Below are 14,696 nucleotides of genomic sequence, written 5' to 3' on the forward strand. Positions count from 1 at the left end.
GTAAGGTTAATGGGGGGATTGTTGGGTTACGGGTATACGGGTTATGTGGGTTTAAGTAGGGTGACCATTGCTCGGCACAACATCGAGGTCCGAAGGGCCTGTTCTGTGCTGTACTGTTCTATGTTCTATGTTCTATGTTAAGTATTGAATGGGTGAGAATTTCAGAAAGAAAGGAAAAATTAGAACCAAAAGCTGAAACCGGGATGTTGACCAGACAGAACATTACACATCACTCATGTTACACTATAAATTATTATCTTCCTCACAACAATGTCTTTCTTTATATAGAATGCTTTACTTATATTTTCTGCATTGTTTTGTAGAATAATAAATAATTATAAACATAGTTGCTGTAAAAACACTTGATGTACATAATGCAAAAATCAGTAACTGTTTTCTTAAGTACAAAGGATTACATTCTGCAGAAGAATATAAGTCTTGGTAACATTTTGTGCTGGTGATTTTTGATGTAGGAAATCCGCCATTGTCCACAATTCTCTTGTAATATTCAACAGAGAGTTTAGCTGCTCGATTAGAAGTGTAGAAGCCATAGTTTGGTTCGCTGATATCTCTTAAGGCCCAAGCAAAATATCCACGAATATTTACTCCATCCAGTTTTATAGCTGGAAAACAAATTGTACAAATGTCAGGATAACTGTTATGATGTCCACAACTATAACTTGTAAAGATGCTCGTTAATTTAAATACTGCCTTGTTGCAGCTTTGGGACATCTCAATTTTGACAAGGGTACGAACCAGGCAGCTGCCTATAACATCATGCTTGAATTCTCGCCGATAGTTTCAATCAGGTATAATAACGACAGGTGATCCACTGACACCCACACTGAAGTTCAATGTTATGTCCCTCTCAATTCCAGTCAAATACATTTAGCCAGCAGTCAGACTATTTGTTGTAGAGATAAATTTGGTAGTCTGTTCAACATCCACAGTGGGCAGATAAGGTACACAATGAGAGGTAATATGTTAATTTTAATAAAGTTGGTTGAGCAATGAGTGCTTGATAGGTAAATGGAAGAAGTTGCTGCTCTTTTTTGAATCAGCTGTTGGATCTTTTACATCCACCTCAATGGGCAGCCTGACAAGTCACACTTCAAACAATGCTGATGGAATCTGAGACAGAACAAGCTTCGGCTGTGATTCCACCTGATTACACGCAGCCATTTCCCAGTTGTCAAACTTTCTACTCTCTATCTCTCCCTTCCTACACATCCAAGAGGTCAAGTCTACTACTACCTTTATGTCCTCCTTGGAACTCACGTCAACTTAGAAATCTCAAGAGGTGGTGCAGTGGTTAGCACTGCTGCCTCATAGTGCTGAGGACCCGGGTTTCATCCCAGCCCCAGGTCACTGTCCATGTGGAGTTTTCACAATCTCCCTGTATTTGCATAGGTATCACCCTCACAACCCAAAGATGTGCAGGGTAGGTGAATTGGCCATGCTAAATTGCCACTTAATTGAATCATAGAATCATGTTCGTGATCCAGATACAGGGGCAGGGTGGGACATGTTCCCGCTCACGCTGACGGGGAGGGTCCAGACGGTAAAGATGACGGTCCTTCCAAGATTGCTCTTTTTTCAATGTCTCCCGATTTTTGTACCAAAGGCTTTTTTCAGGAAAATGAACGCGGTGATATCGGGTTTTGTGTGGGCGGATACAACTCCAAGAGTAAAGAAGGCTCTCCTGGAACGGGGCCGCGGAGAGGGGGGCTTGGCCCTCCCGAGCTTTATTAACTATTACTGGGCAGCCAACATATCAATGGTCAGGAAGTGGGGGAGGCATCGGTTTGGGAGTGAGTGCAAGCAGCATTCTGCAAGAGTACAAGCTTGGAGGCTTTATTAACAGCGTCGCTGCCGTTCCCGCCAGCTTGGTACTCTACAAGCTCTGTGGTGATGGCACCCTAAGGGTGTGGGTGCAATGGAGGTAGCACATAGGACTGGAGGGGGCGTGGTCACCGATCTGTGACAATCACCGTTTTGCCCCGGGGGGGCTGGATGGCAGCTTTAAGAGATGACAATGACAGGGATTGAGAGATTTGGGGACCTATTCATCCAGGAGGGCTTTCCGACCTAGGAGGCATTAGAGGAGGAGTTTGAATTGCCGGGTGGGAACGTGTTTCGGTACCTTCAGGTGCGGGACTTTGTACGGAGGCAGGTTCCAAGCTTTCCTCGCCTCCCCCTGAGCTGACTACAGGATAAGTTGATGTCAAAAACAGGGGTTGGAGAGGGGAGGGTTTCGGAGATATACAAGGAGTTGATGGAGTGGGAAGGGGCCCCGATCAGGGAGGTGAAGAGGAAGTGGGAAAAGGAGCTGGGAGGAGAGCTGGAAATGGAACTGTGGCAAAAAGCCTTGAAGAGAGTCAATTCATCCTCATCGTGTGCCAGACTGAGCTTGATCCAGTTCAAGGTGGTCCACAGGGCCCATATGACGGTACTGGAACAACCAACGAATCTATTTACAAATCACTGAATAACGAATGCAACAATAAAGGATATAGGGGAAAAAAAAACATTTCAGAGAGTCCACATGTGTACAGAGTTCATAAGTTCAGTCTCTGAGGTGGGCGACGAACTCTGGTTGACCGTAAGGGTGGCACACCACTCATCATCCTGGCTGACGTGTGGATGTGGACGGGTTCAGTGCCACGCTTGGGGGACGTCCTGTTCGTAGTAACGATGCCAATTTGGAACGGGACTTGTGGGTCATTGAAGGCACAGTCGGAATCAAGGTCAAGAGTAGGTTCATTGATGGCAGGCTGGATAGCCCTGACGTCTCTGTGGGGCTGGGTGGACCTCCTAAAAACAGCAGGCATGGAAGATCTGCACATTGCAGTGTAGTGGCCTCGTTTGCCACACTGCAGGCAGCGTCGGGACTTTGCGGGACATTCCCGCTTTAAGTGGGCGGAGCAGCAGTTGCCGCATGCCGGAGCATTGGGACGTTCGCCGCGCCACCACGCATGCGTGGGGCGATCCAGCGTAAGCGCACCTGCGCGAACGGTCCATGACGTCAGCACGCTCGCTGCGTGTAAGCGCGGGACTCCGCGAAAAGCACGCAAAATGGCCGCCATCGTTCAGATCCAGAGCCTGAAAAGATTTAATAATTTCGACCCGTTCTGCCTCGTAAGGGGCTTGCCGCGCCGGTTCAGCAGCCTGGATGCAGAAGTAGTGCGTGGAGGCATGTTCATGAAGTACACAGGTCTCAATGGCCATGGAGAGAGTGAGCTGCTTTACTTTTAGTAGCTGCTGGCGCAGGGGCTCAGATTGAACACCAAAAACAATCTGGTCACGGAGCATGGAGTCAGAGGTGGATCTGTAGTTGCAGGACTGCGCAAAGACGCTGAGGTGGGTAATGAAGGACTGGAAAGGCTCGTCCTTACCCTGAATTCGCTGCTGAAACATATATCTCTCGAAGCTCTCGTTGATCTCGACCGCGCAGTGGCTGTCGAACTTCAGAATTATGGTCTTGAACTTCGATTTGTCCTCCCCCTCATCGAAGGTGAGCGAGTTGTAAATGTGCAGAGCGTGGTCACCGGCTGTGAAGAGGAAGAGAGCAATCTTCCGTGTGCCCGAGGCAGCTTCCAGGTCCCTGGCTTCGAGGTACAGTTGGAAGCACTGTTTGAAAAGTTTCCAGTTCGAGCCCCGATTCCCTGCAATGCGGAGAGGCAGCGGCGGGCGAACAGAGTCCATTCTGTAGGATGGCGCGAGACTGGTGGAAGGCAGATCACTGAAAGGTAGGTCTCAGAAGTGCGAGCATCCCTCAACTTCTGGTACCATGAAGTGTTGGCTAGTGTAGACTTGAGAGATGAACAGACACTTCCAACACTGATGAAGGTTCAACTCAATTTTATTAATTACTTCTAACTAACTAACGCACGATGACTGTGGGTCTAAATGATGCTAACTTAAACTAGAGACCTAAGCCTTGTCTGAACCAGTTGATTCTCTCAGCACGTGTTGTAAGTCTGTGCTGGGCTGGATGAGTTCTTGTTACACTGGGAGGCAGCACCCAGAATGAGCTGGAACCGTGGTGCCCTCTGCCTTTATAGTGTGTGTATTCTAACTGGTGACTGGCTGCGGTGTTTGTACATGTTGATTGGTCCCTGTGTGTGTCCATCAGTGTGTGTCTGCACCATGATATACTGGTGTATATTATGACAGTAAGGGCGGGGGAGGGGAAAAGGGCAGGGGAGGAAAACAGGAGGCATAGCAATGTTAGATAATGATGTGGAGATGCCGGTGTTGGACTGGGGGGAGCACAGTAGGAAGTCTGGTTTAAGACTTCTTAATGTTAGAGATGGACGGGGAACTTGGTATACAGGTAATTAGGGGCTAGGGTGGGGGTAGTCGGGGCCATTGTTTTACTGTTTTTTGTTTTTAAGGTCTTTTGCGTGTGCCGGCCCATGCGGCTGTTTAAGAAATGTTAATGTGTTAAACTGTGAAAATTACAAATGCTTCAATAAAATATTTTCTTTAAAAAAAAATGAATCATAGAATCATAGAATTTGAAGTGTAGAAGGAGGCCCATCAAGTCTGCACCGGCCCTCGGAAAGAGCACCCTAGTTAAGCCCAACACCTCCACCCTATCCCAGTAACCCCACCTAACGTTTTAGACACAAAGTGTCAATGTAGCATGGTCAACCCACCTAACCTGCACATCTTTGGACTGTGGGAGGAAACCGGAGCACCCGAGGAAACCCACATAGACACGGGGAGGAAGTAAAAATTTCACACAGTCACCCGAGGTTGGAATTGAACCTAGGTCCCTGGAGCTGTGAGGCAGCAGTGATAGCCACTGTGCCGTGGGAAAAAAAAGAAATGGGTACTTTTAAATTTTAAAAAAAAACTGAGAAATCTCAAGAGTCCCACCGACAGCTGTATAAAAGTCTCTAAACCTAAAACCCTGAAGGAAAGGTCATCAATCCTGGAGCAGTTACCGCTCCCCCCAGGAGTGTTTTGTCTTTTCATGGGAAAGACAAAGGAGTTATAGAAATAAATGGAATCAGGGTTTATTTGTAATTTTTTTGGATTTCAGAACAAGGAAAGAAGCAGGTAAACAAAGTACAATACAGTACCATAATGCAACTCCCCCCCCCCCCCGATAATAAACAGACAAACAAAAACTATGCAAAAATAATCAGTAAAATTAACAGATTCAGTAATTAACTTTAAAATAAGACAAATGGTTGCCATCTAAAGAAACTTGGAGGTAGTTGATAAAAGGATGGACAGTGCGAGCGAACAAAACCACAGGCTTGAAAACAGTAGTAAAGACTTGATTCAAGTAAATTAAATTTGGCTGAAAGCTCGCAAAGGTCCTGTTTTCAATCAGGTCGATAAGACGTTTGAGTCTATTCTTCCTCCGTAAGGCAAACCGCTGAGTCCAGCATGCAAGGCAAAACATTTTTTTAAAATATTTTTATTCTCTTTTTTCACATTTTCTCCCAAATTTACACCCAGCAATCATCAGTAACGAATGTAATGTCAATCCCCATATCAATAACAATGATCCCATCTCCCACCAAACCCCAAACATTGGCCCGCATGTTAACAGAAACAAATAACAAAAAGGAATCACCCATAGCCACCATTAACACATAAAGTCCCTCTCCCCCCAACCCCCCCCCCCCCCCCCCCCCCCCCCCCCCCCCGCCGCCTAATGCGCGATGGAATCCAATTCTCAAAAGTGCATAATGAATAACGCCATGAATTGTAGAACCCCTCCAACCTTCCCCTCAGTTCAAATTTGACCTATTCAAGGGTCAGAAATTCCCAGCAGGTCCCCCCACCATGCCAGGGTACAGGGTGGAGAGGTTGATATCTACCCTAACAGGATCCACCTTTGGGCAATCAACGAGGCGAAGGCTACAACATTTGCCTCCTCGCCCGTTTCCAACTCTAGCTGGTTCGACTCCCCGAATATGGCCTCCCGAGGGCCCGGGTCCAGTTTCAGGTGCACCACTGCAGAGATTACCCTAAAAACCTCCTCCAGTATTCCTCCAGTTTTGGACAGTACGAAAACATGTGAATGTGGTTTGCGGGCCCCCCCCCCCCCCCCCCCCCCCCCGGCAACATTCACACACATCTTCCACCCCCTCAAAGAGCCGGCTCATCCTCGCCCTTGTGAGGTGTGCTCTTTATACCACCTTCCGCTGTATCAGCCCCAACCTCTCACACGAGGTGGAGGCATTCACTCTCCGGAGCACTTCACACCAGAACCCCTCCTCCATACCCTCTCCCAACTCTTCTCCTCCTCCAAAATAGCTTCGTAAAATGCCAATAATACACCCTTCATGCAGGGCATGAGTAATGGTTTTTACAAATAGGATCTAATAGCCAGGGAGTGGAAAGTTTAAAATGTTGATAAAATTGTTTCCACACTTTTAAAGTAGAAACCAGAAGGGGGTTTGATGCGTATTTGAGGGGAAACAGATAGGGGAATTCATGAAGCAAATTTTGAATCAAATCTAAATTTATCCAAAATTACAAACAGACAATCCCACTCCAGCCGGTCAAAAGCCCTTTCCGCATCCAGAGAGGCAACAACTTCAGGGACGGTCGAGGCAGTTGGGGAAAGTATAATATCAAGAAAACTATATACATTTGATGATAATTAGCGTGCCTTTACAAAGCCAGTTTGGTCAGGGAGACATGGCTCCAAGCAGCACATTAGTACCTTAGCTCACAGCTTTACGTCTGCGTTAAAAGGAGAGATAGACCGAAATGAGCCGCATCCTTCAGGGTCCCTGTCTTTTTTGAGTATCAGAGAAATGGGAGCTTGAGTCAATGTTGGGGGTAAAGAACCATGAAACAATGAGTCATTAAATATATCTAGCAATAAGGGCGCAAGTTAAGTGGAAACGTTTATAAAAGTCAATAGGGCAGCTGTCAGGGCCTGGCGTCTTGCCACTTTACAGCAACTTAATACAGTTTGTTATCCAGGCGCAAAGGGTCGTCTAAATCAGGCATTTTCAAAATGGGGGTCGCGACCCATGGGTGGGTGTCGGGAGGGTCGCGAGCCGATCATTGCGGCGTTCCCGATCGTGGAAATTCACACGCAACAGCCGCAGCAGCTGGCTTTTAACAATGCTGGCTGCGGGCGGCTTGAAAAATGCCCGTTGCGTCCAGCTAACAAAAATGCGGGCACACTGCGCATGCGGCCCGGGAGTGTTGGGACCTGAACCTGGGGTCAAAGTACCATAGCGGCATGGCGGTGGCTGACTGCATGGTGATCACTGATGATGAACAAGGCTTTGACCTCGATCTGTTTTGCATCCCCAAACATTACTGTAGTGATCTGGAAAGAATACATATTCCACATGGTTTCATCATGGACAGAACTGAACGTTTGGCAAGGGATATAACGAAAGCCATGGGAAATCATCACATTGTCGCCCTATATGTACTTCAGGGTGGCTATAGGTTTTTTGCTGACCTTTTAGACTACATTAAAGCATTGAAACGAAACAGTGACCTGTCAATCCCAATGACGGTGGACTTCATCCGCTTGAAGAGCTACGGTAATGATCAGTCAACAGGGGAGCTGCTCCGAGTTTACGAACTGAGGTACAAAATCCACGCTTTCCTCCTTGAGAAATTGTCCTTTCTGGTTGATTCGTTTGCTGATGAAAGTTGGATGCTAACTATGTCTTACCTCTCCTCCTGTGAACCTGATTGGCATGGGATCGCGAGGACCAAGTAAGCTCACCTCTCACATTAAGGTAAGAGAAAATGGTGGGCCGCGAAGGCCGGCCGGCATGGGTCCCGAAGGTTGGCTGGTTGGTAAAGATGGATCCCCAGAAAAAAAGTTTGTAAAACACTGGTCCAAATCTCTGCTGCTGTCCACACCCCAAGCTGGGACGTCCAAATTATTCAGAAAGTCAACTATTGCCATGCTATCCGACAGGGGATCAGATTTATCGAGGTTATGATAAAAGGAAGCAAAGGTCAAATTAAGATTCTGTGAGAAGTCACTGATTTGGGAGATAAACCCAGAAGCAGACTGGCATCTGAGCTGGGAGTAAGCAATCGGCTTTGTCCCCATAGTCATAAAAAGTCCCGCTTGAATGTTGAAAAATGTGCACAGCTTCATTTGTGGAAAGTAAGTCAAATTGAGTCTGGAACTTTAGCCTGCCTGCATATAGCTCAGGAGTGGGGGTAATTGAATATTGATGGTCTATTTCTAAAATCGAATCCACCAATTCTTGTTGTTTTAATTTTCTTTGTATGATAATGCATCCATTGTAAAAAATTATATTTGCATGGAGATGTGCCATGAGGGTCTCCCATAATATTGATGTGATGGTGGAACCAGATCTTTATTTGTTTTAAAGAAACATCTTTACTGATGGATATAGATTTGCAAAAATCATTGTCAGATAGCAGGATTGTATCAAACCTCCAACCATTAACTTTAGATGTAAGCCAGGTCAATGGAGTGGGTGCGGTGCGGGATCTCATATACCAATGGCGGAATACTCAGCAAAATACTGTGGGGAGAAATGCCAGAGAGGGTGAAAGTCTTTGGACTTGACTGATCCAGCTTTGAATCTATAACACAGTTTAGATCCCCTCCGAAAATACGATGGTTGGTGTCTAGGCTACGAAGGCAAGATCGGAGCGATGTGATAAATTTTCTATCAGCCCAGTTAGAGACATAGACGTTCACCAAAACTACAGGGGTTTGAAAAGGTGTGCCACTTCCTATCATGTAACATTCACCAGGGTCTGAGATTATATTTAAGGGGGAGAACTGTATTCTTTTGATAAGCAAAATTTCTGTCATAGCTCTGGCATTAAAGTTGGAGTGAAACAGCTGGCCAACTTGTGTTTTATGTAATTACCAGAAGGATGTGGATGCTTTAGAGAGGGTGCAGAGGAGGTTCACCAGGATGTTGCCTGGTATGGAGAGTGCTGGCTATGAAGAAAGGTTGAGTAGATTCAGATTGTTTTCGTTGGAAAGACGGAGGTTGAGGGGGAGACCTGATTGAGGTCTACAAAATTATGAGAGGTATGGACAGAGTGGATAGCAACAAGCTTTTCCCAAGAGCGGGGGTGTCAATTACAAGGGGTCACGATTTCAAGGTGAGAGGAGGAAAGTTTAAGGGAGATGTGCGTGGAAGGTTTTCTACACAGAGGGTGGTGGGTGCCTGGAATGCTTTGCCAGTGGAGGTGGTAGAGGTGGGCACGATAGCATCATTTAAGATGCATCTAGACAGATATATGAACGGGCGGGGAACAGAGGGAAGTAGATCCTTAGAAAATAGGCGACAAGTTTAGATAAAAGATCTCAATCGGCGCAGGCTGGGAGGGCCAAAGGGCCTGTTCCTGTGCTGTAATTTTCTTTGTTCTTTGTTCTTTGGTATGATCTCTAACACGGAAATGCGTTTCTCAAAGGAATGCAACATCAGTATTAAGGCTCTTGAGATGTGAAAACATTTTGGAATGTTTTACTGGGCCATTTAACCCTCTAAAATTCCATATGACTAATCTGATCAAGAGCCCTGTACCATCCTTACCGTCTGAGCTAGTCATACATATCAGAAGACTTTATGAAAGGGTCAGTAAATTGAATGGAAAAGTAAGCTGCCAAGAGGACCCATTACATAATGGAAATGGCTAAATACAAAAAGGTCTTTGATTGTTGTCAACGCAGGAAATCCATCCCCCCCCCCCCCCCCCCCCCAACTCCAACTCCATTTCCATGGAGACATCACACTCCCAAACCACGAGAACAAAAAACAATCAGCATGATAATAAACCTTAGCAGTCATGGAGGGCTCCAGAAAGCAGTCAAAGGGGATTCGCCGTCGGCAGACGCCGGAATCCGGAAACGTGATTGGGCAGAGAATCCGTTCCGAAGCCCAAATCGTGGCAGGTGCTGGTTTCACGCCAAATTGCAATTTTCCGTCGCCTCGACAGTGGAGTCAATGCATTCCACTCCATCTGTGCAGTAAACGCTGTTGCCGTATCATTAGCGGGCTTGACCCGGTATTCTCTGGGGCCTCTACAATTCTCCGCCTGCACTGGGGCGAATTCCCGACAGCGAGGTTCAAGTGCTTTTAAAAATTGTGAAACTGGTATCAAGGCTGATGAGGGAGAGAGAGAAGGTAGGACACGGAGAGGAGCGACTATGGGCTGCTGGGCCAGACACTAACCGGGCTGGCTGAGATTGGGGGACGGGGGCTGATGGGAAAACGGGCTGTGTGGCCAGGGCAACCCCCACAGGACTGGGCAGTATGCAGGCACAGACTGCCATTGCCGCAGCCTGCAAGGCAGCCACCTTGCTGAACACCCACTGGCCACCTATGTTGGCCTCGGTTCTGTAGAGTGACACCGGCCTTAGGGGTGTCCCCACCCCTACGCTCCCTGCACCCCACCCTCCGCCATACCCCGCACCCCGCCAGTCGGCCTGGCCGCCGCCCATGGACAGAGCATCAGGCGGCCCACAAAAGGACTTGCCCAATGGCACCACAAAGGTGCCGCAGAGCATACTGCTAGCAAAGGCAGCAACAGCCAACGGTACCTTTGGCAGCAGGGATGGATGCCAGGGCCAGAGGCCCCCACGGTGCTGGGCACTGACGGGGCCAGGGGTGCGGGGATGGGGACATGCAGGGACAGAATCTGCAGTGCCAACTAAAGGCAACATGTAGCGTATTGGACCAGGTTGGGCATAGGGGATATGCACCATGCTAACAGGTCAGCCTGCAGACAATGGATACAGGAATCAAACAAGCAATGGTGGCCTTCCTTCTAGTCACCGCAGCCCTGGGGGATGCCGTGCAGCTATACGGGCGGGCGCTGCTCAAGGGGGAAGAACCTGCAGCAGTGGAATGGGGAGCAGCGGAAAGGTGTCAGTCACTGGGGAAGGAGAGCCAGCGGCCTATCAGGCTGAGGAGGAGGAGTTACAAAGGAGGTGCCGCATGCGGCCACATATATATCGGTAGTGCCTGTCATTCAAAGACCTACCGGACCGGGTGTGCATAGTGTGGGGTTGAGGGTGGAGGTGAGGGTGAGGGTGAGGGGGTAAGGGTTAATGTGTTTGGGGTGGTGTTGGGGGTGGTTTGACATGTGTCATGGGAAACCGCAACTAAGCAAGGTCTCACATCCTCGCCCGCTGCCAAACTCCACCCCGGCGACTTCCCTTTCCTCCGGGCCTTCGACCATGTTCAGCGCCCGCTGACCTCCAGTTTTCTCTTACTCCCGGCGGTTATGGGCTGTCTTCTCCTGGCGGGGGGGTGGGGGGGGGGGGGGGTGCGGAATCAGAAAACGACAGTGTTAAACAGTCCGACACATGCTGTCCAGGGTGTGGGTAGCTGGTGGCCTCAGTGGCCAGGGCTCCCGGCCATGGCGGCCAGTATGTGTGCCGGCATGTGGTGCAGGGTGGGGGTCCGACCTCCCTCCTGGTGGGGGTCACAGGTATGTAGGACAGGGGTTTGTGCTAGGGCCACAGGACTACCTGCTCACACTGGCCACCTGAGGAGGTCATGCATTTTTTTCCTGCACTGCGCGCCGGTCCGGATGGTGTTTTTGGTGGCATTTACCGCCTCTGCCACCTGTGCCCAGTGAACGACGGTGGCTGGCAGCCTCCTTCCCGGGCTGGGGTACAGGATGGCACACATCTCCTCCATGCCATCCAGGAGGTCTCTGTGTTGCTGCTTTCCTCGCTGCCATCTTGTTGGCTGGGATGGTGGGAAATGAAGTGTGTATATGTAGCTGCAGCTTGCCAGCCTCCTGACTGTCAATCGTAAATCAGGCAATGTTTCTCATTGGAATCGATTGTGTTCACGCAGCGTCGATACCTCAAAAGTCGCTGAATCAGTCCAGATGCGCTGCCAGTTTTGCTGTCGTAGAGCTCCACGAATCCTGCCTAGCCGTCAACACTTAGGCTCAGTAACGGAGAATCCAGCCGAAGATTTATTTACTAGAAGAACATATTTACAAGTACCAGTCCCGTCCCAGTCGAGATTACTCTGCAGATCGATGTGGTGATATCATGGTTGAGTTGTAATTCAGCGACTGACAACTAGGAGTCTCTTTAGTATATGAGTGAATGTCAGAGTCAGGTGACCTCTCAGACTGGCTGGAGGGAGCTGGGCAGAGAGGTTGCTTGTGCATGATCATACTGTTATTCATCTGTTGTTTTGTATATAATTTACCCACAGTTAATGTTAATAAATCGTTTATAGACTTCCGGTGGCGGCGATGTTCGAGTGAGCCGCACATTCGGCGGGCTCTTACTCTGGCGGGGCTTAGCAGCTGATTCCCCGCGATAGCGGGACCACGGGGGCAGCAAAAAGGCTGCCGTGAAAGAAGAGGAGAGCGGGCTGCAGCGGATGGAATCGTGGGAGGCCAGCAGGTAGAGGAAGAAAGAGAGAGAGAGACGGAGGCAAGGAGGAAACTGACCTGAAGGGTAAGGTGGCAGACCCACGGACCTTCCTTCCTCCAGGACAAGGAAAAAAAGTTTGGAGCTGCTTAGGAGGGACAGCTTGGACCCACTTCAGATGCCCAGGAGGTAAAATTTAAGGAGCTGGGCGAAGGAAAGCGGCAGCGAAGGCGCTGAGGAGCGGGCTGCGGCACATGGAACAGCGGGATTCCAGAGGGCAGAAGAAGAAGGAGAAAAAGGGACAGAGACAAGGACCTGAAGAAAATTACCTGGGACCTAAGATGGCGGACACACGGACCCCGGATTCAGCAATCCAGCAGGCGCTGGATAACATGCTCCAGGTAATGAAGTCCAGTTTTGAAGCACTGAAGCGGGACAGCTTGGACCCAATCCAGAAAGCGGTGGATCAGCTGAACCAGAGGCTGGACGCCCAGCATGTTAAAGTTAAGGAGCTGGGAGAGGCTGTGGAGGAGCAGGCGGATGCGCAAACGGTTGCAGCGATAGAAGTTGACGGCCTGAAAGAGCGGCAGAGAAGACTGCTGGACAGAGTGGAGGAGCTGGAGTCCGCAGGAACAATCTGAGGATGGTCGGCCTCCCGGAGGGGGCTGAGGGAGCTGATGCTGCAGCGTTTGTAGCAGACCTGCTGAAGCAGCTGATGGGGGCCGAAGCCTTTCCGCGACCGCTGGAGCTGGAGGGCGCACACAGAGTGCAGGCAAGGCAGGGGCGGCCGGGCGGACCCCCCCCCCCCCGCCCGATGGTGATTAGGTTCCACAGGTTCGTGGACAAGGAGCGGGTGCTGCAGTGGGCAAAGAGCGCCAGGAGCAGCACGTGGAACAACAATGTTCTCCGCATTTATCAGGACCTAAGCCAGGAGGTGGCTCGGCGGCGAGCAGCCTTTAAGAATGTCAAGGAGGTGCTGTTCAAGAAGCACGTGAAGTTTGGTCTGCTGTTCCCAGCTCGGCTATGGGTCACGCACCGGGTTCAACACCACTACTTCTCCGAGCCCGAAGAAGCGATGGATTTTGTGAGGGACCTGGGGCTGGTCCCGAAAGGAGGCCCAAGGACGCGAGTTAGGGCCCGAGGATTCCTGTGGGAAGGAACGCCGAATGTGCCTGGACTGCTGCGCAAAGGTTTGCTGGGCCAAAGGGGCCAAGCGGAACATTTGAGACCCTTTCCTTTGTTCATGGACATTAATGTGCTTTTTCTCTTTTTTCTGTGTTTTTTTTTCCTGTTTGGGCTGGTTTGTGCTTTTTGTGCAGCTCGCGGAAGACACTGGAGCCGGCTTGCCCCAGTGGGTGGGGAGGAGGACGGGGAAACAATGGGAATGAGACAGGAAGGCGCCGCAGTGTTGAGTCACTGGGCTAGCAGATTGGCTAGTCAAGGGAGTCAGATGGGGGGGGGGGGGAGTTACAGCCAGTAGATGGCAGGGGTGGGGGTATCGGGGGATGGGGTTAGGGGAGGGGGGGGGTTGTTCTGCTGACGGGAGAGGGACTTGAAATAGGCACTGGAAAGGAGGTCGAGGGTGGAGGCAGCCAAAGGGCGGGCCAGGAAAGGCGCGACGCATGGGCCAGGGGCCGGCCCGAGAAAGGCTATGGCTGACCGGCGGGGTGGGGGGGTGGGATGTGCCCCCCGACCAGGCTGATCACCTGGAACGTCAAGGGACTGAATGGGCCGGTTAAGAGGGCGCGGGTGTTCGCGCACTTGCGGGCCCTGAGGGCGGACGTAATTATGTTGCAGGAGACACATCTGAAAGTGTCTGACCAGACCAGGCTAAGGAAGGGCTGGATTAGCCAGGTCTTCCACTCGGACTTGGACTCGAAGTCCAGAGGGGTGGTAATCATGATCAACAAGCGCGTGCAATTTGAGGCAGAGGGCATATCCGCAGACAGGGGGGGCAGATACCTGATGGTACGGGGCAGACTGGAGGGGAGAAGAGTGGTGCTGGTGAATATATATGCCCCGAACTGGGATGACGTGGACTTCATTAAAAGAGTGCTGGGGAAGATCCCGGACTTGGATTCTCGCAGGCTAATAATGGGAGGAGACTTTAACATGGTCCTTGACCCGACTTTGGATCGGTCGTGTCCCAGAACGGGTAGACTCTCAGCAATGGCAAGGGAGCTGAAAGGGTTTATGGAGCAAATGGGGGCAGTGGACCCCTGGAGAGATAGACAGCCAACAGGAAGGGGCTACTCGTTTTACTCGCACGTCCACAAAGTATATTCCAGGATAGATTTCTTTGTGCTAAGCAGGGACTGTATGGGGGAGGTAAAGAACACGAATACTCAGCAATTAC

At 49.9% G+C, this 14,696-nt stretch overlaps 2 protein-coding genes across 2 annotated transcripts in view; one reads left to right on the forward strand and one right to left on the reverse strand.

Moving 5' to 3' along the window:
• kl (klotho) overlaps positions 1-14,696 on the reverse strand; it is a 97,694-nt gene that overhangs the window by 2,371 nt on the left and 80,627 nt on the right. Inside the window, exon 5 of the mRNA XM_038818570.1 lies at positions 137-623. Within this exon, the coding sequence (XP_038674498.1) occupies positions 295-623 (329 nt within the window). The 3' untranslated portion in view covers positions 137-294. The remainder of the gene's footprint in view (positions 1-136; positions 624-14,696) is intronic.
• LOC119977758 (hypoxanthine-guanine phosphoribosyltransferase-like) lies at positions 7,223-8,854 on the forward strand. The gene is made up of 2 exons (XM_038818964.1): positions 7,223-7,557; positions 8,803-8,854. The coding sequence occupies exons 1-2, from the start codon at positions 7,223-7,225 to the stop codon at positions 8,852-8,854; spliced, it is 387 nt and encodes a 128-aa protein (XP_038674892.1).

The sequence above is a fragment of the Scyliorhinus canicula genome, chromosome 14, assembly GCF_902713615.1.
Source record: "Scyliorhinus canicula chromosome 14, sScyCan1.1, whole genome shotgun sequence".
NCBI classification, from domain to species: Eukaryota; Metazoa; Chordata; class Chondrichthyes; order Carcharhiniformes; family Scyliorhinidae; genus Scyliorhinus; species Scyliorhinus canicula.

Excerpts from the sequence above, each read along its gene's own strand:
- LOC119977758 (XM_038818964.1), top strand. The coding sequence starts at position 7,223 with ATGGCGGTGGCTGACTGCATGGTGATCACTGATGATGAACAAGGCTTT. Across the intron at positions 7,558-8,802 it reads AATGATCAGTCAACAGGGGA|CTCTGGCATTAAAGTTGGAG; the intron begins GCTGCTCCGAGT and ends TTTCTGTCATAG.